Source organism: Lampetra fluviatilis, chromosome 11, assembly GCF_964198595.1.
Source record: "Lampetra fluviatilis chromosome 11, kcLamFluv1.1, whole genome shotgun sequence".
In the NCBI taxonomy this organism is placed as follows: domain Eukaryota; kingdom Metazoa; phylum Chordata; class Hyperoartia; order Petromyzontiformes; family Petromyzontidae; genus Lampetra; species Lampetra fluviatilis.
The window spans coordinates 11151075-11171900 of record NC_136285.1 but is presented as its reverse complement, the minus strand read 5'-3'; the positions used below and the strand labels follow the sequence as shown (position 1 = coordinate 11171900).

Here is a 20826-nt window from a genome sequence, read left to right as displayed (position 1 = left end):
CTTTGTGCCCCCCCCGCCAACCCCCTTGTGCCCCCCACCCTGCCCACCGCCTTGTGCCCCCCACCCTGCCCACCGCCTTGTGCCACCCCTCCGCCCCCCCGCCCACCCCTTTGTGCCCCCCCGCCAACCCCCTTGTGCCCCCCACCCTGCCCCCCCCCGCCCACCCCTTTGTGCATCCCCCGCCCACCCCTTTGTGCCCCCTGCGCCCACCCCATTGTGCCCCCACCCAAGATACCCCCCCACCTCCCTTGCGCAGCCTTCCCAATCTCCCTCCCACCCGCACGGACCCCGCCCCCCCACTCTCTCACGTGCCCCCCCCCCTCGTCCCCTTGTGCCCAACCCCCCTCCCCTCCACCTCCCTCCACTGCTGCCCTCTGCAGGCCCACGACGTCTTAGGCACCGCAGCATTTGACGGTCCCACCTGATGACGGAGACTTGTGTTGCCTCCGAAACGTCGTAATTTTTATTATTTAATTTTTATTAATTTTTATTTAATTTTTTCACCTACGTGACTTTACCGAAAAAATTAAGAGTATGAATCCTTGCAGTCACGAAAGCTTCAAATCTAGAAGAGATAGCGATGTTGTTATAAATGCTTGAATAAGTGTCACTTTTTTCTATCTATTCCAGTTCATTTCACTTAAGTTACATCTCTTTAAATGCACGTATCTTTAAATGTATCGTTCAAGAGCAGTTGTATTAATTATTATTAATGCAACTTTCCTTTAAAATGTCAATAACATCATTTTTAGCACTCAGTGAAATGAGACGAAACTATGGCAACATTTTGAGAATTATATTTCGCCGAAACGTCTTCCACCGAAGTCTGCTCAGCTTGACCAAGCACTCGAGATATTTCTCTCGTGGAGGCCCTTCCGACAATAGTGGCGTAATCAATTGCAGGGTTGTAGTACCTTTAAATTTAAATGTAAGCACACGGTACCTATAGAAAAGTATTTAAATGCAAAGGCTAGTACATGTTTAAAAGATGCCCCACTAAGATCAGCACGCCATAAATGTTACCTTTGTGTAAAACAATTACCGTACATGACTCTATATTAGTTCACGTCTCAAGTTTATTTTGAACGGGTAAACAACTACAAGGTACCAGGATAAACTAATTTGCTAAAGTGTTCGCGAGCACCAACATTCTGAATCTTTATTTAGACTGGAAGAATCCGATGAGCCATGAAGCTCTTTTTCACAGATGTCCAAACATTTGGCGGGTCAGCAAGTTACAACAGAGAACAATTACAAAAGAAAAACAAACATAATACAGCAAATCAGAGAAAAACTGTGCCACATGAGAAATGTAAAATATTCATTCAAACGTAGATAAATGTTAAGTTAGTGAGCACCTATTAAGCCCGGCACTGCCCACGGAAGGGGCATTTACGTGTGTACAGCATACCCATATATTGAAGGTTATAGGGCATTGTGATAGTGAATGCCATACCTGGCAATCCATACGGTTTATCCGTATTCTTGTTTTCAAATCCATACGGCTTAAAGCCGTTTAAATTCGGGCAAAAAAAAGTGTTTTGTCTATTTGTGTTTTTCCCTTGCGATGGAATTTTGCAAGACGAACGTTGAGATTTATAAGGGCACGCGTGGGTGGTGAACAAATGAGGTCTGAATTGGTCTGTAAATAAGGTAAGGGCACTGATAATGGGCTTGACACGTGTGGAGAATGGACTGACTTGCATCCCACTGGGATTTTTGCACACAGCATTGATCTACGGTGGGTTTTTCTGCAAGACTTTGCTGTTTTTTCCTGGGTTTTTCTGTTGCGCGTAGTCACTCTACGATGTTTCTTTGTCCATGTTATTGTTTGTTGCGGTTGCACCCGAGTCAAGAGCCGCATGGCTCACAGTGCTACACCGAATAAATGAAATGAAACTGAAACAAGGGTGAAGACGACGACGCGAGAGAGATGCGAAGAGACGACACAATGGGGGTGCGGTGTGCATATGTCAGCTGCCACTCAACCACTGGGGCAGCGGCGGTGAAGCGGTGAGCGTCGCTCTGCGCAACGATTCGTGCTTACGGCCAACAGCAGTTGTGACGATTATCTTTGAACCGGTAACCTGGGCCTCCTCCCCCTAGGTCTACTCAGCCTCGAATGCACACAACGTTGGTGTACGGTGCTTTTTCTGCAATAATTTGCTGTCTTTTCTTGGATTTTCTGTTTGTACATAGTCACGTTAAGATGTTTTCTTGTTCATGTTTTTGTTTTGTTGCGGTTGCACCCGATTCAAGAGCCGAATGGCTCACAGGGCTATGCCTAATAAATGAACTTGAACTTGAATGAGTTACCCGGGGGGGTGTACCTTCACAGGTGCTGTTCGCTAACAGCACTTGCCCCACCAGCCCGTCAAGGCTACACGGGGGATCTTTGTCTTTGTCTCGGGCTGACCCCCCCTCCCCCGTCCATTCATTCGGGGGAATCCGCCCTCGGCCACGCACGGCGACCAATTAGAGGGACCTCCGCTCGAACCAATCACAGGCGAGGACTTGCAATGTTGCTGGGCCAGCCCAGCCAATCAGCGCGCGTCTTCAGCGTTCCAGCCAATGGGAAGAGCTCGCTTTACTCGGTGGCGATTTACATTTCCTACCGCGTACGGGCGTTTGTTTGCGTGCGACGCGATCCGATTGGGTGAAATGTCTTGCGGCTCGACCAATCGACGTGCGTGTTTTGGTTTTGGGACCACGTGCGTCGCGCGGTCCAATCGGGCGCGAGACGGTCGCCTTATGCGCTGTAGGGAACTCGAGCGGGCCGCTCGCCCTGGTTTAACAAGGGGCCGCGGCGAATTGACGCCGCTTTGTTTACGTTTCGCGGCAGGGGTGGGGGGCTTAAGAGTCACGTCCTCGGCTCTCTGGTTGGGAACGAAAGGCCCGTTGCTCGAAACATCGCCCGCTATATATGTATTCCTGGTCACGGCAACGGTGTTATTGACTAAATGCGTTTAATGGGTTTTTGTGTTGTTATTTGTGCTCGTGTGTGCACCGTTGCAACAATCAAAAAAGTTTGTTCCCTTGGGAATTGGGCAGGAGGGGTAATTAAAACATTGCAAGCGACAGTGAACCACCGGTGTGGTGAAGTATGGTCAAACAATTCCCCGATCAATGACCGATGGAGAGATGGCGATCGATTGGAGGGGAAGGCTTTCATTCAAGTGGATTCGTGATTGTGTGGAATATTGACAGGACAGTTGTAAATCCATTTCCAGCCTGCCGAATACCAAGTTATCCATTACAATTAGACTCCATTCGTTGTGGTACTATCTTGTTGGGGAAACGCTTCGTGTGTGTGTATTTAATGTGGATCGCCGTAGACAAGACAGCTGGGCCACGGTAAAAGCAACAACATGGAACTTTGTTTATGATTGTAACTGCTCACTCCGAGCTACAAATGCCCTGTCAGTGCATTGTCTTTGTACTGGTCGCGTTTTAGAATTCTCTGGTGTGGCACTGCTGAGACGAGGGCTTAGAGAAGTTTGTCTGATGGAAGCCAAAACGTTTCAGAGACTGCCGGATATTATCAGATCATGTCTATTTGCATGTTCACAAGCACGTGTGTGGTTAATGCAGACATGATTCCTTGCAAAAAAAAAGGTTTCTATTTGGTGGTGTTTGAACATCTGAACACCACTTGTGTTTTATTGCCAGAAAGGGTCAAGCCGCTTCGTATTGTTTCGTAAATGAGACGGTTCATCTACGACAGCCTGTCCAGGAAGGCATGACAACAATGGGGAGGGGGGAGTATGTTAAGCATAGGCCATCATGTAACGTACAATCCGGTGTGAAGTGCCACAATGATCCATTCCCTGCAGTATCTTTACGTTCAAGTTCATTTATTTGGTATAGCCCTGTGAGCCATTCGGCTCTTGAATCGGGTGCAACCACAACAAACAAAAACATGAACAAGATAACATCTTAAAGTGAATATGTGACTATGTGCAAACAGAAAATCCAAGAAAAGACAGCAAAATATTGCAGAAAATGCACCGTACACCAACACTGTGTGCAAAAATCCCAATGGGATGCAAGTCAAACAACAACTACCACAAGACAACTTAGATTAAGGCCATGAGTTTGTTTCTAAATTGGGGGCAGCCAAAGAGCCTCCACGCATCTCCGCAAGCCGCATGTTGTCGACCCCTGGGCTAGCTGGAGGATCTTTATATTTCTGTAAACTATTTTTTTTTTTACCAGGTAAGGCCCACTCTTGAAAAATATTTGTATAGCTCAGTGGGTTTACTCGTATAAATAAACTTCTGATCACACGTATGGTTCTATTTTCAAATGATAGCCCGGCGAAGCGGTTTATCGCGTGGAAATATATAAAAGCCAAATATTCTAAATGTGGGAGGGGGAAACCCGAGGGCAACGACCACGGGGAGAGAGAGAGACACCACAAACTCCAAATATACATAATAGGTTTTACCCTTTCTGACAATAAAACAAATGTGTTAAGATTTTGATTTAAAGCTTTCGTGACTGCAGGGATTCATATTCTTGGTTCTTTCGGTAAAGTCACGTAGAAGGGAAATAATAAAATAATAAAAATATAAAACAATAAAAATTCTCACGTTTCGACTGCAACACAAGAAATCATTATTAGGTGTGAAATCCACAGCAAGAAAAGTTAAAAATTAAAAAAAATATTGGATTTCACACCTGATGATGATTGCTTGTGTTGCAGTCAAAACGTCGTGATAGTTTTTATTGATTTATATTTGTATTTTTTTATTTCCCTTCTACGTGACTTTACCAATGGAACCAAGAATATGTGTTAAGATGTTAAAATACCAAACTGAAACATTTTGCAAGGAAGCATGTCTGCATTATACTCTGGTTTTTTTCGGTAAAGTCACGTAGGTTAAAAAGAAAAAAAACAAATTAAATCACGACGTTTCTGTATCACTTGATAGTAATTTTGCTGTGACGGTTCCACCTGAAGGCTTGTGTTGCCTCCGAAACGTGATTTAATTAATGTTTTCTTTTTAACCTACGTGACTTTACCAAAAAAAACAGAGTATGGATCCTTGCAGTCACGAAAGCTTAAAATCTAGAATGTCTGCATTAACCACATATACTTGTGGTGGACATGCAAACAAAAAAAAATGCTCTGATCTTAACACAACTGTTTCATTGCCAGAAAGAGTAAAACATTTTCTTATATTTTGATACTGGCAAGAGGTCCCATGATGTAGCTGCTCACAACCGAGCTCTCAAATGTCCTCATAGTGGCATTGTCTTTGTGCTGTTTGCCTTTTGGCGTCCTCTGGTCTAACACTGAGACGACGCTGTGGACCAATCAGTTTCAAAGCCAATGCATAATCAATTTCCAGAGCATGTTTTTGTGTTTGCATGTTCACCAAAAGTACGTGTTTAATGCAGACATGCTTCCTTGCAAAAGGTTTCAGTTTGGTGTTTTAACATCTTAAAACAACTGGTGTTTTATTGCCAGAGTGGGTAAAACCTATCATGTATATTCTGATACTGGCAAGGGAAGTCCCATGATCCAAACATTCAACAGGCGTCAGGGTCGGGATAGGACCCACGACCTCCTTGCACATCAGGCGAGGTAGTCAACATCTCGCCATAGGAGGTGGTGGTGGGGGGGGCGATTCGCCGCGGTCCCTGACGATGCCGTGGGGCTTGCTGCGTCAGCTGGAGTGACGAGCGCCATGGCGAGCGGCTCGGTGAGTCTCCACCTCCTCCTCCCCGCGGTGTTTGGCGACCCACAGCCGCCCTCAGCCGCGAACCTGAGCGGGTCGAGGGCGCTCGCTAAGGGCGACGGTCCGCGCACGGCAATAGTTCCCTTCCACTTCTTCTTCTTAACCCACGCGACCTCCAAAGCGGAGTTAGAACTTCGGAGGAGTCAACTTCGAGCGTCGGGGCTCGCCAATTGTTTTTGTTTGAATGAAGTTTTTTTGAGTTCCCGAAACCCCTCCCCTTCTTCCTCCCCTTCCCCTTCTTCACCCTCCCCCTCCTCCCTCCCCTCCTCCCCCCATCGCCCTCCTCCCCTTCTCCCCCGCCCTCCTCCCCTTCCCCCTCCTGCTCTCACCCTCAACCTCTTACCCCTCCCTTCCCCCTACCCCCGTCCCCTTCTCTCTCCCCCTCAACCCCCCCCCTGCCCTCACCCCCAACCTCTTACCCCTCCCTTCTTCCACCCCCCCTCCCCTCTGTTACCCCCCCCCGCTACTCCCTCCCCTTTTCAAGCCCCCTCCGCCCCTCCCCTACCCCCCCACACCCTCCACTCGCCCCATTCATTGACACGAGACTTCTTGTTGTGATTCGCTGCTGCCACCGCTTGCCCCGAAAACTCGGACGGCGCGTCGCCGCCACCGCCGTCGTGAGGTTCGTAGTTTTGTTGTTGTTGTTGACAGCGCTTGGCTGTCTAGTGTTCTTGCTGCTGCTGCTACTGCTGCTGGCCTTGACGATGATCCTCCGCTGCGTCGGTGGGTGAAGGGAGTCCTCCCCCCCCACACACACCCCGAGGCTTGTCGTGTCCGAGTGGGTTTTTGGGCCCTCTTTGTTGCTGCTGCCGCGTTGTGTTGACGAAACGCTCTGGAGGAGACGGCTAAAATGGCCGCAGGGCGCCCTCCCCCCTCCTCCTCTCTCGCTCGCCCTCCTCCTGTCCGCTTCGTTCACTGTCCGCTCACTTGTTTACGCGTTAAGACAACAACAACAACACCACCAACACCGCCACCACCGCCACCCGCGCGCGAGTGTCGTTTGGAGTTTGTCCTTAAAAGTTGAACTGAACGCGGCGCCACAACAAAGCGAGCGGAGGGGGTCAGTGTTGTCGATGTGTCGGAATTGTCCATCGCAGGCTAAGAGGAGGGGTGCGTGCTAAGTTTGAGCAAAGGACATCATCATCAGTATCATCAGCAGCAGCATCGGCAAGCAGCACTTTGTGGGTTTTAAACTCGCAGCTGGTGACGAAGACGTGCGGTTAACTTGAAATGGACGACTGGCTCAATAGCCACTGGGGACGTAGAATGGAAGTGTTGTGTTTTTATTTAAAAGTCGTGTGTGAAGTCATCGTGAGTCGCTATGAGTGGGAGGTCATTCTATATCTTTATATATTTTTTGGTGGTCGATTGTCATTGTTGGGGACCATATTGTTGGCTTTTCACAGAGACGCCAGTAAAATATATAATTGAATTTTTTTTAAGCGACGATTTCCACGTTTTTGTATTCAAGCCGACGTGTATATCTGCAATGTTCGTTCATAAAACGTGTTTATAACCCTGGCTTGTAGCTCTCGATGGGTTACAGTACTTGTTTTTAGTTGTACTTATGAAAGAGATGGGGCTTAGTTTGTAGTGGCAGTTTACCGTTAAACGTTTTTTTTTAACAAACTCCTTTTGGGATTTGCAAGACAAATTACATTATTTTGGTGCGTGTGGCATGTGTCGATAACCTGTTTGATTCATTGATATTTCGCGCAGCCTTTTTAAAACGAGGAGTTTTAACGCAGCGTTATAATGTATACGCTTACCAGCCGAGGCTTGCGAGAATGTGTGGGTTTTAAAGCTGCTGCTTCTATCTTCTGATCGACCGACCATTGCCATGTTGCAATAATGGAGCTCACTAACGTAGTAATTACGTTTGCAAAATAATCCATACATTCCGTACAGTGTAGCTAGCCTAGTACTGCGTTAGAGTACAATTTGGCGCAATACTATAGAAGAATTGAAAACATTTAAGCAGATGAGAGACTTGCTAACAAAACGTATATTTCTTTTAAAAAGGGGGGCCTGCATCACAATGACAAATAAATTGCAGGAATAAAATAAATTTTCACAACAACGATACGTTAAAGTATTCCAAAAAAAGAATCGTCCGCATATCAAAACAATGAACGCGAACAGAAAGCAACACTAGAGTAACAATGAAATAAGTTTCAGAAATATCGATCGGAATCGATTGCAATGAAACCTTCCAAGCAACGTGTCCATTTTGTTTGGAGCGGAGCGATTTTGCAATCCTTTATAATTTTCTACAGAACCATCCTGGGGTTTTGTTTTGTAACACAATACGTTGGGACACTTGAACAGACAGTTGAATGCCATTCGCGTGCTGCGTATAGATGTGTGTTTGTACGACACTAGACCTGTCGCAGGACTTACTGACATGTCACGTTTGAATAGTGGTCAGTCGGGCTGCCGTCGTGCGTTCGATAAGACTGACCGCTGACTTTAGTTTATGTTGAGCTTGACCTCAAGCAAACCATAAAATACTCTGCCGTCTGCCCCCCCCCCCCTATATACACAGTCGCTGCGACTCAAACGCCCGGTGGCCGGGCGAGCCAGCAAGGCGAATCCTTCTGCCAACATGCTACAAGAAGTTCGCGTGGTCCCAGAGTCTGGAACGAAATCCAGAAGCAAATCGGTCTCGGACAGCTCGTATGAGATGTTGCGATGCGATGAGTGCCTTAGCCCATGCTCTCCCAACATCGAGTGTCATCGGACAGAAGAGTTTGGAGTGGAATACGGTGAGTTTTGTTTCGGAGTCCCTTGCGTTGCGAGTCAAACAGCACATGGAAGTTGATGAGTTTATAATCAACTTTGAGCCACCCTTATTGTCAAAGGTTTTGTTTTAATAACACGTTTTATTATCTATGTCAACACAGTAATGGAAAGACTGAAACGAACAGAGAAGGCCAGTGGATCAATGCAAATGCACTTCTCGAAAACAAAGTCCAGTTTTTCCCCAATGAAAGTGTGCTGAACACTCATCACAGTTGCTGTGACGTGCCTTGAGGCCATTTTAAGGGACACCCAACACAGCTGACTCGCTTAACATCCATTCTAGCCTCTCTCAAGTATTCTGACTACAACGCATGCACCAAAAAGTGCACTTGGGTTTTAAAACTTGACATTGCACGTTAATTTCCAATTTGTTAATGCTTCGTCATCACCTATGGATTGTTGCAGACTAAGTCTGCTTATACATTACTACTAAATAAAAAGAGCACGGTTCCTGATTTTGTTATCCACATCAGTTTCCTTTTAAGAATTGTATAAACTTAAGTCGGCCATGTGGCAGCCATATGCAGGGGATGTTTGCACTGATCTCTAGGGTTCAAGTTCAGCAGGTCATCTGACAAACAGACCTGGGAAACCCAAACACTGCAAATATATTCAGAGAAAGCTTTTGCCATTAAGTTGTGGAATGCAGTAACAGCATATACAGAGGACACAATTACTTTTTATATCATGCGTATATTAAAAAAATAATTCTCTCACATTTTTGTCCTAACAACAACACAAATGCAGGCTAAGAAAAATAAAAGTGATTTTCTTTTCACGAAGTATGTATGTAGAACGTCTCTGGCGTCGTACGTGTTAAAAGCCAATATTCAGTATTTTTTTTCATAGCCATCTCAAGTTACACAACACTGAGCACGTGTTGGAAAGTAGTCGAGTATACAGCAGTCGCCACAGAGACATGAAACGTGTTGAGTCGGCAGGACTGTTAGGGAGTCTCGGGCAAGTGTGTTGGCTCAAAGCCAGACATGCAAGGTCATGGTATCATGGACTGGGCGAATACATCCTATTTACCATCAGCAGCAATTGTGGGAATTCTTAATTCATCAAAAATGCTTTGTCTAGGCGCTGAGAGATCAAGATTGACAGCTGTAATGTGCCTTTTTCACAATTCTTGCACATGTACAATACTTTTGTCAATCCACTGCTGGATGCATCCCCACTGTGCAAGTTGTGGGGATATTTGGATCGTGTGTTGTTTTGTCAGTGCAGATTCATGGGGAGCATAAACGTCGCAGCATGACACATTGCAAAATTAATTTTGCGACGTGGCAGCATGACACATTGCAAAATTTATTTTGCTGCAGTGCAATTTGTTGACTACTTAGCCCAGCAACAGCCTGCAACACCTGTGTTATGCATGGGGGTCACCTTTTTAAGCTCTTTACTGCTGATGTTCTGCGACCTGACTATATCGGGTTCATTCCAGGTGACTTCGTCAAATGCTTCTGCAATTCTTAAGTAGCGCTTAATACCAGTTGTAAAGCCTTACGGTGAGCTTGTATCCACTTAAATAATTTAAACCAGGTGGCCCGTATGTACTATAAATATAGCATATGTATATGTACGTTGAACTCCTATCGCTAATCGGAGGTATGTGAAAGGACAATAAACTAAACACAAAAAGCAGTTCTAAAGAAATTAGTTTAATGATGTTATACGACTAGGTTTTGTGGTTGCACTGTATGGCTCTCCAATGGGTTTTCGGGTTGTACCACATGTTATGATGTCCAACAATTTGTTCCACGTGCTGGGAGTTCCTTTAGGAACTAAATCAGTTCTGAATTGAATAATTTCTTTAACAATCTGTTCCTGCAGAAGCTCGTAGCACGTGAAGTTAAACGTTGGACATGGCAAACTATGCAACAATGTAATGAATCTGAGTGCTGTGAAACAACGTTTCAAACCTGCCATCATTAAACGTCTAAACTATTGATGCTTGTTTTGTATCCTCAAGACGACTTGCCTGAGCTACAGGAGGCAAGAGAGAGCAGGACCGTGCCGGCAGCATTTCCCCTCGACTCGGGCGTCTCTCACTGTGAAATAGTCACCACGGCGTCAGAGATCGCGCACTGCTTCATTGCGCGCTCGTCGTCATCGTTGTCACAAGGGATGCACCCCTCCGTCACGATAACGGAGTGCTTTGTGAACAACGCGTCCGGGCCCTGTCTCGCGAAGGCCGTTCACAGCCCGGACTCGGTGGCACAGCCCTGCGGAAGTGGAGGCAGTGGCACAAACTGGCTGACGGAGCTGGCAAACATAGCCACCGGTCCCCAGAGCCCGCTTCTACAGAGCACGTCCATGTGCAGGTGCAGTGACGAAACATGGAGCAATTGTTCATTTGTAGCATGCTATATATTTAGATGATTAAACACCTTTCTTAAGTGCGTCGATTAATTGTCACCATTGTTCGATCCAAGAATAAATGGATCTGTTGGATTTTTATTCTCCATGTTTGTACAGTTTTGTTCGCTCTGTCTAAATGTGTACAGATAATTATAATTTAATTTGCGTAAATTGCATATAATTCTCATATGCGTGATTCACTGCATTTACCATTAGCGTAAGTGTTAATTTTAATCTCTGAATTGTATCATTACATGCCTAATGTATTTCATTTTGCATACATGTAATGTCACATTTTGTCTATGAAGCTGTTAAGTTTGATTTTAAATGTGATGTGCGTGCGTCTTGGCTTTCCCCAGGTCCCAGCCTCTCTCCCATGTGAGCAGTCAGAACTTGCACTCGTACGCTCGACCTCCACCTTTAACTCTTCACCATTTGTCTACCCCTGCCCGGCGGCACAGTGTCAAAATGGAGCAGGTACTCAATTGCTTACATTTTAGCATAATTATCTGAGTGCTCATGTAAAATGGAATAAAAAAATAACAATCTTTTAACACATAATAAACTTTTTGTGTTGGGTCGCGTTATTTAGAAATGTGTCGTAACCCTCCCCCACCCGACATGGCCAATCAGTAAAAAAGTGTCACTCTTCAACACAACGGTGGGCTAAAGTGAACTAATTTGTCTTTTGTCAACGTGACACTTTTTTATTGATTGGCCGTGTCGGGTGGTGGAGGGTTACGACACTTATAAATAACGCGATCTAAACCCAAAAACGTTTATTATGAATAATATTGGTCGCGAAAGCCTACGTGTTAAACTGGTGTTTTAACACAGTTGATTGCTATATATATAGCACGAGGTGCTTGTTATACCGAGTGTACTTTTTGCCATTCAGTCTGGAGAGGATCCAGAGCCTGGCTTGATCTCAATCTCTCCTCGCTCCTCGATATCGGATGATGATGAGCTGGGATGGTCTCACACATGGCCTACCACCGCTTGGCACTGTTTCCTTAAAGGTGAGTCACGGCCACAGCATGACATTGAAATTTGTGTTGCCACTAAACACCGCGTACATTTGGCCACTCCCATTTTGAGTCGTCGACATGCACAATTGTAAAAACCCATAATTTTGATGCTATATCTCGACAGCAAATTTTGTGGCAAAAGCAAGTGCAGCAAAATTGTAATCAACTGATAATTCGTTTTTGGAGCTTCAAACTGATGACCCATTTTGATGTGTTTTTTTTTTACATGCGCTTCATTGAATCCTGCTTGCGCATCTGTCAGAAACGAAGGTAATATTCCACGTGGGACCCAAGGCCGAGTGGCAGAGTGTGGAGGAGGTGGCCAGGCAGGAAGAGGCGGGGCGTCTCAATGGAAAACCGCACTGCCAGCGTGCTGGAAGAGCAAAGCTTGTACGACCAACCCTTCCCTACGCAACAGCATTCATTTTGAGCATTCCCTGTTACGTAATCCGCGTGCTGCTGTTTATACAGCGGAGACATTGTTTTTCCTCGACTGCTTTAATCTCGTTAATAGCCTCAATGGGTGTGTAATTGTATGATTGAGAGTGGTTTATACGTATGCTATAAACTGTTTAAGACCGATGAGAAAAAAAAACAACAATGGACTTTTGAGTATTTTAGCAACAAAAAAATGGTGCTGATAATTGATGCAAGATATTACACTTTTCAGCTCATGTCGGTTCTTATATTTTTGCAGATTTTGAATTACGGGGTTGATGGTCTGACACTCATCAGTCGGGAGGAGTTTCTTTCCAGTGGACAGTCCCTCATGAGGTTGTCCTTTGACCCTGGCAAGCATGATCAGCCCAAACTCACTGCAGATTGCTTCCTGGATCACCCGTTTTTTGTAAAGAAGAAAGGTGCGTGGCTTTTAGGGGTCATAATATTCCCTCTTAAAAACGCTGTGAAATTGTACGATCCTGTATGCCTTGGGTAATTTGATATTGGCGCAAACCAGACAATGATGTTATCTCACCTCGAGAGGTCCTGTGGTTTTTACGTAATTATATTTTGTATTAACTTAGGCGGGTTGCAGTTTGTGGTTTAAAAATGAAGTACGTTTGCAAGCAATTTTTTTTTATTGCAATATTCAATATAAAAAGGAATAGCTTGGTAATGGCTTTCATGGATGAAAAATAAGAATAGGTTTTACCCTTTCTGGCAATAAAACAGGTGTTAAGATTAACACGTAGGCTTTCGCGACCAATATTATTCATAATAAACGTTTTTGGGTTAGATCACGTTATTTATAAATGTGTCGTGACCCTCCACCACTCGACACGGCCAATCAGCTGGTAATTACATCCAGCATCATGGGCAATTCACCGACACGGCCAATCAGCCAGAATTCTGGCGAATTGCCCGATGATGCTGGATGTAATTACCAGCGAAACGTCGTACTCAAAAACTGTAAATGTTGTGGATTCACTCTTCAACACACCGGTGGGCTAAAGTAGTGAACTATTTGTCTTTTGTCAACGTGACACTTTCTTTGCTGATTGGCCGTGTCGGGTGGTGGAGGGTTATAACACATTTATAAATAACGCGATCTAACCCAAAAACGTTTATTATGAGGTGTTAAGATGTTCAAGCACCGAATAGATACCTTTTGCAAGTCATCAAGTCTGCCACGCGTATTTGTGGTGAACATGTAAACAAACAAACATGAAAGGGTTAAACCTATTCTTACTTTTCATACTTTGATATTGGCAAGAAGGTTCCCATGATTTGGCTCTAATGGAGTTCACCTGGTCTCGGCAGGATGGGCGTCCTTCCACCCAAGCCTGACGGTAATAAAGTACGGCATACCCTGCAGCGACATGGAAGTCAGAGACGTCTGCCTGCCTCCTGACCACCCTCTGGCTCAAAGTTCCGCGGATTCGGGCGTGTTTGATGCATTTAAAAGGTTTGTAGAAATGTTAATGAGATTTTTTTTGTAGGATTTCAGGTAAGTGATATTTTGAAACTCTTTCCAACTAAGTTTGGAAATGTTGTTGCATAAGCAATGTCAGTCCGTAACGAGATGAGGGAATGATATCTCTCATAATATGAACAACAATTTTTTTTATATGTTGCATTGCTATTGGGGACTTATCTCAGAGAACTGGCCAAATTTATCAAAGAAAACTCTAAAAGAATTATCCTTGCTGGCCAAGGCGATGTTGTGTGACACCTCGTTTGGTATTATATATATCGGGACAAACGCATGTGGGAAAGTATTACATAATCTATGCCTAATGCATGATGTTTAAATGCACATTGAAACTCATTAGCAAGTTGTGTATTCAAAGTTAGAACATTAAATTGAACGTGCATGAAATGTTTTAACTTGAATGTCCTAATGTACTTTTTTTTTATATATATTACACTTGTTAACACGTGGTGGGCTGAAGTGTATTTTTAAAAACAAATTTCCAAGGAGACTAATAGGGTACTTATTGCTATGCCTGGGAAATATCTGTTTTCATGACGCAAAAAAAAATCCTTGGCCAATTGCTGCAAAACATGCCACAATTTACCACGGTTCATGCTTCGATCTCTCCAGAGTTTAGACAAAATTGTCAATTAAATGCATTAAAAGTGCATTATATTCATTTTTTATATTAGAGCATGGAAGCGCATGTGTTAGAAGCCAAAGCATGTCTGTACATTTGCGTACGTACCTCACATGCTAAGCTACACATGTGCATATTTTGTGCATACGTGTAGCTTTGTATGATTGAATCTCTATTAAATGTTCCTCCCTCAACTCGAGTTGTTAATCGACTATCGGCGTTTCATGGAATTTAACGTGGATTTCAATAGCCATGGAAATTATAATCGAACAAAGTTCGATTTTAGTGACGATCGAACCATGGCACGTTAGAACGTTTAGATATGACACTTTCGAAAGTGATTGGACACGTGACAATCCATTGAATGCAAAAAATATATAAAGATGTACAGCTCTTAGTCAGTGGGCTTGTTTGATTATAATTCATGCTGCTCATCGTGGGTTTAGGGTTGGTAAACTGGTGATTTTATTTTTAAATATGCATCGATTATCGATAACGTGACAAAGAATGAAAAGAACAACCCTTCCCTTAATGCAGTGGCTCGCCAGATTGCGTTAAGTTTTTCTCACCGTAACGTAATTTACAGAGCTTCATGACGAAGGCTCGCATTGCAGAGAATTAACCGTGAATGTCACGTACGAATGTCGCGGTGAAGAAGATGAGGTGACGTCTTAACGCTCTGCGCTTAACCCGCGCCGCAGCTTCGACTTCACGCCCATGGACTCGTCGGCGGTGTACGTGCTGAGCAGCATGGCGCGCCAGCGCTGCGCGTCGCTCGGCGGCCACAGCTCGGGCCCCGGCGCGGCCGCCGGGGCCACAGCCCCCGCGACGCCGAACACGCCGATGCGGAACAAGCGGCCAATGAACGCCTTCATGCTGTTCGCCAAACGCTTCCGCGTCGAATACACCAAGATGTACCCGGGCAAGGACAACAGGTTTGTGCGGCTGCTGTTAACGTGGTTTAATGGGGCAATGCGCAGTTTACACGGGACTATTTTGTTTTCATTGAGCCGGTTCATTTTACAGCAAGTGTCTCTCCTGGTAATATTGTGTCGGCGCCTATGATCAAATGACCAGGATGCAGAGCAGTGTTGAGCCTGAAAAGTGTTTTTGGAATGGTTATCACCGTGCCTAAAAACATTGCTATAGGATGCAGGTTTATGTTGTGGGCAGTAGAGGGCGGTACAGCAAAGTCTATTGAATCGTACAATGCTCCTACGTCTTTGCTCCCCGCCTCACCAACCGTTACTGGCCAGCATGAAGTGTTCTCAAATAACCTCCGTGGTCCGCACAGCATGGAGGCCCTCGTCTAATGGTGGCTGGGTAAAAGGGCTGTGCAGGAACACGTAGTCTTGTCAGTGGCAAAGGCGCAATATTCATGGGTGTGCAGCCAAGTCTGTCTTACTCGGAGCTTTGGAAGGGGCAACGTGTGTTGTATCGTGTGTTCAAATTGCAATGAGAATAGTCGGTTCTATAACGCGGGAGTTGCGTTCCTGAAGAACACCGCGTTAAGAAAAAATCGCGTTGAAGTAAATATGCGTTACGACGACCCCATTGTAAGTCGAAAATATCGTAAGTCGAAGATGGCCTAGCCTACCTAGGAGTCTTAAAGAATGGTGATAATTTAGCAAAACAGCAATTTACAGTACCATACTGTATAAACTATATACTGTATGTATTTATTAATTACAATACTGTATTGCACAGTAAAATGTAAAGTAAAAAAAACAAGGTAAATTCTTAGCCTACCTATATGAACTGGAATTTAATAGATAGTTTTTTCAGGAAACAATCCTATCTGTTATAAAAACTTTTAACATGCATTGAACGTATTGTATCGTGGTAACCTTAAAATGAAATCGCTAAAGCTACGTATCATACATGCATTGAACGTATCGTAACGTATCATGTTGTACTGTACTCGCCAACATTCTGTCCGCCGTCTGCATACTTGAACGATGTTAGGTTGTTGATGGCAATTTTGTCGTATCGCCATCGTAAGATCGAAATATCGTAAGTCGGACCATCGTAATCCGGGGACTACCTGTACGGTAAAGTACAGTCCGCGATAACACGTGAGATGCGAACGCAGGCTGAGCAAAGACTGAGACGCGTGAGTAGCATTTAGAAGCATCCAGCATTATGCCTGCCATGCGTGATGCTACGCCATGGCAGCAGTACGACCGCTTATTCCTTCTCGTGTGACGTAGTTCCGCTCGCTCCGTCGCATTATATCCAATTCGCATTCTGCGTTCTAAAAAAATGCGTTCCCTAATGCATTCATCGCATTGTATCCAATTCGCGTGATGAAAACGCGCTTTGCAGGAAAAGTTGCCGTAAAGGCGTTGATAGGGAATGCTGCGTGCGATTGGGTTGGCGGGTTCACAGGGCCGTCAGCGTGATGCTCGGGGAGCGATGGAAGCGGATGAAACCGGAGGAGAAGCTCGTTTACGAGCTGGAGGCAAAGGCGCTCGCGGATGAGCAGAAGCACCTCAATCCGGACTGCTGGAAACGCAAGCGCACCAACTCGGTCTGTGTGGCACCCGTGAATGGGGAATGCATTAATGCTTTAGTTATTTCCGTCTTGTCTGTAGTAGGGGGTCATAACATGTACGGATGATCCATTCTAAAATACCCAAAACTCGAGTGTAAAGTTGTCACAATGCAGGACCTACCCTCTAAAAAGACGCCAGGCGGCAATTCAATCTGGCACTTTAATGATAAACCTTGCCGATCGAGCCAATGATGTCACCTGTCACGTGCTTTCCCCCTTCCCTCATGACCTGAAGTGCATCATCTAGCGATATCGTGTGCCATGAGACGTTGTCTCGCATGGCTCTGACGGTAATATCATTAATTAAATATGTTGAATTAAGTAAGTGTTAGAAAAACCCCACTTAAAAAATATATTGCTTGTAAATGAATGTCTATTATAGCCATTGTGATTTGACTGTTTCGTTGTATTTGAAACCATAGTTTCAGAAGTGCCAGCTCATTTGTCTGACATTGGCACAGCATCGGTCATCTGTGCCACCTCTATGCTAAATTTCCACATTCTCTTGCTGGCCAAAAGACAAAGCTAATTCTGAAATGTGTACACCACTGACTCCTTCATACCATTTGAAGCCAAATGTATGTTTATACAACAACAACAATGATGTTGCAACAAAATACTGTCAAATTTACACTTATAAAAGAAAACTCCCTGAAAATATGTTCTTCCAGTGACATAAATCTGACGGTGTCGTCGCCTTAGCGTCACCGTGAATGCTTATTGCAGGAGTGTATTGTACGTACTCGCAGCACTTGTTCGACAGCCTCAATGTCCCTTGATGTTAAGTGGAGGTTGTATTCTCCCGTGTATAGCAGCTGTTCCAACTGTGACCCGCCTGTATTTCTGCCCTGCACCAATATTGGCAGCCTTTTGTGCTTGGACCTGACCTTAACCATGTTTGGTCACCCAGCTCCACTTTCCGCTCTATTCCACATTTACCTTGAAGAAGGATTTTGCATCTTCTTAGGTTTTTTCGGTAAAGTCACGTAGGTAAAACATCAAAATGAATTAAAATAAAATCAAAATTCACGACGTTTCGGAGGCAACACAAGTCTCCGTCATCAGGTGGGACCGTCACAGCCAGATTAGCTGCAATTTTTATTTTATTTTATTTTCATTCATTTTGATGTTTTACCTACGTGACTTTACCGAAAAAACCTAAGTAGAAGATGATTCCTTGCAGTCACGAAAGCTTCAAATCAAGGATTTTGCAGCAAAATGTGGTGGTAAATAATGGACGAGGCGGTGAGAATTTCCGAGCAAGTTGTATTGTTTACCGTGCGTAAAAATGCACAGAACAATAGAATTGCCAGGTGCTTTTTTAACGTTACTTTTGAAAATGTTTTATGTTACAGACCAGCCATCAAGAAAGATGAAGAGGAAAAAGAAAATTCCCCGATGATGACTGGAACACCACAGATATATATATAAATATTACACCTAATACTTTGCTTTTTAAAAAATGTGCAAGTATAAAAATCAAAGTTACAACTCGTTTTTCTTACACATAGTCCCTATTTTAAAGATATTTTTCTTTTTTAACGGTATGTGTTTGACCGGACTTGCTGCGTTTGCGCGAGAGGCACAGGCCACGAGCGTCTGGTTTTACGTAGACAGCAGGGTCTGTTCGTTTTGCCTATTCGAGTTTGTTGATTGACACTTTCAGGTATACTTCTGAGCCTCCAACGCAATTAGTAAACCAAAATAACTCTGATCAGTTAGAAATCTTCCATAATAGTCCGCTGTAATGTTAGTACATTCTATAGTACAACAAACGTGTGCATGCAGCATAAACAAAGAACAGTTTGCCACGAGTGTTTTTATTTTATTTCCTTATAGGGGGCACATCACTGGCCAATACAATTGCCCAAGCCATTGTGGCCGAGCGCTTTGGAGAGATTCGAACAGCCAGAGCAGACTGGAAGATGCTTGGAAATGGCCTGGGATAGGATCATTTAATTGTTGTTCTTTTGAATAGGTTTGGACTGCAAAACGAACAGATCTAGTTTGTGCCCAAGGCTCAAAACAGACTTAGACCTTAGCACACGTTTTTGGTAGAGCCGAAAGTGTATCATGTGTCCACCACTAGAATTCTACTTCAGGTAAATTTCATAGTAGAGTCTACTATAACGAATTGTAATCTAAAAATATATAAATATATATAATTTTAAATGTGCCTTAAAATGTTAAGCGGTGCCTATATATAACAATATTAGTGTGGTGCTATTGACTAATCTTCGCATTGTTGGATAAAGATTTACGGATGGCAGAACGGTATTGCTCAATGTTACCGTCTCTGATAGTGTAATAGGGCAGATTTATGAGAGTGCAAGTATTAGCATACAGTTCTATCCATGTGAACCCTCGTTTAAAAAAAAAATCTTCAGGAATACATCGAATAGCTGTTGTTATTTTTGTACATTTTTAAATCGGACAGCAAGGCTGTGTTCAGTGCGTGCTTGATTTCTGGCATTTAAGCAACACTGGTTTCGATTCCATCGCGTAACGATGGATGTTAAATGTCATGATCGCAGCCCCAAATCTAACAAAGGTTTACAGTTAGTACTTTAACCTGCCAACATGCCTGCAGTAAAGCGTAGGGGGTCGTGAAAAAATGTTGGGTGAAAAGCCTTCAAATGATAACTCGTCTCGGCTTCCTTCATTAGGCCTTGTTCAATACTCGTATTCTGAAAAGGGTAGTAGTTAAGACTGCAGTCTACCGTGGGCATGTCTAAATGCCAAAGAGCTTTGCACTTTAAAAAAACATTAAACTATGATAGATTCAGAGCTTCACTTATGCAATATATATCTGTTCAGAATTGTGTGACTTCACTAATATGTCAAACCACAATGGCTGTCCTTCCAGTTGCAGCCCATCGTGAGAAACTTTGCACATTGTAGACAATTGTTTATTAGATGTTGCTTCGCATTTTATCTTTCTTGTTTATAGCATCTTTTAGTAAAACTGGCTTATGGTACAGGGATCGCACAAATGCAGGTTTCATTTTAGCATGTTTGACTCTGTTTCACATTAATTTGCCCAGCATAATTTTGCATGCATGTAATGGCCTTAGGTTTATTTTGACACTGGCGTTCAATTCAGAACCTTGATTTCCAGACATGATTGCAGTAGCAGTTAATTCAATCTGTAAGTGAAATCGGCTCACTTGTCTGGATGGTGTAAAATATGCACATCCTTGTATCAAAAATTGTAAGCGTTTTTTTCTGTTTAAACGAGTGCGACCCCTGTATTATGTGGGATATATTACTTTACAGAATTTCTAGCACTTTGAATAAACTTTTTTGCCAAAAAAAGACGTTTATAAGTTTTTAATCTTTGCGCCTGCCATTACTGGCAGAGGATTATAAAGGCTCATGGTGCCTGAGGCAGTGAGAACAAATATCTTAGAGCTATGAAAATATGTTTTGTAAAATTTATTTGGCTTCTTGATATGTATGCACTGGAGAAACCGAAGTATATATTTAAAATTAGATGTCGATATGTTTCAAGGTTAGAATGACATTTGCAGGCTTATAAAGGGGAACAATATAGATTGGTGTATTAAAGCAAACTTTGTTTGCGATGCATTTGGCTTAACTACCTATGCTGCTAAGAGCATGCCATGGCACAAAGGCACGTGATCAACAGGGATGCATTAAGGAAACTGGCCGAGGTTCAATCCCAGATGACCCTTTACCGATTTGCAACGTGACCAGCGTGTCCACTAGATGGTGCTATGACGCCAAGTATTCATCACAAGCACGCGTGCTAGATGATG

At 43.9% G+C, this 20826-nt stretch overlaps 1 protein-coding gene across 3 annotated transcripts; it reads left to right on the top strand.

Annotated features, from left to right (window-relative positions):
- The first annotated feature begins 5664 nt into the window (after positions 1 to 5664).
- On the top strand, positions 5665 to 20350 carry HBP1 (HMG-box transcription factor 1). Of its 3 annotated transcripts, none has more exons than XM_078860968.1 (11): positions 5665 to 5708; positions 8290 to 8509; positions 10522 to 10873; positions 11270 to 11387; positions 11809 to 11929; positions 12201 to 12328; positions 12636 to 12798; positions 13700 to 13844; positions 15195 to 15428; positions 16882 to 17023; positions 18403 to 20350. In XM_078860968.1, exons 1-11 carry the CDS (start codon positions 5694 to 5696, stop codon positions 18421 to 18423), a joined length of 1659 nt encoding a protein of 552 aa, XP_078717094.1. In that variant the 5' UTR covers positions 5665 to 5693; the 3' UTR covers positions 18424 to 20350. The 3 variants fall into 3 exon arrangements, with proteins under 3 accessions (XP_078717094.1, XP_078717095.1, XP_078717096.1); XM_078860969.1 differs by lacking the exon at positions 5665 to 5708 and adding an exon at positions 6236 to 6366; XM_078860970.1 differs by lacking the exon at positions 5665 to 5708 and adding an exon at positions 6387 to 6467.
- Positions 20351 to 20826: the final 476 nt, after the last annotated feature.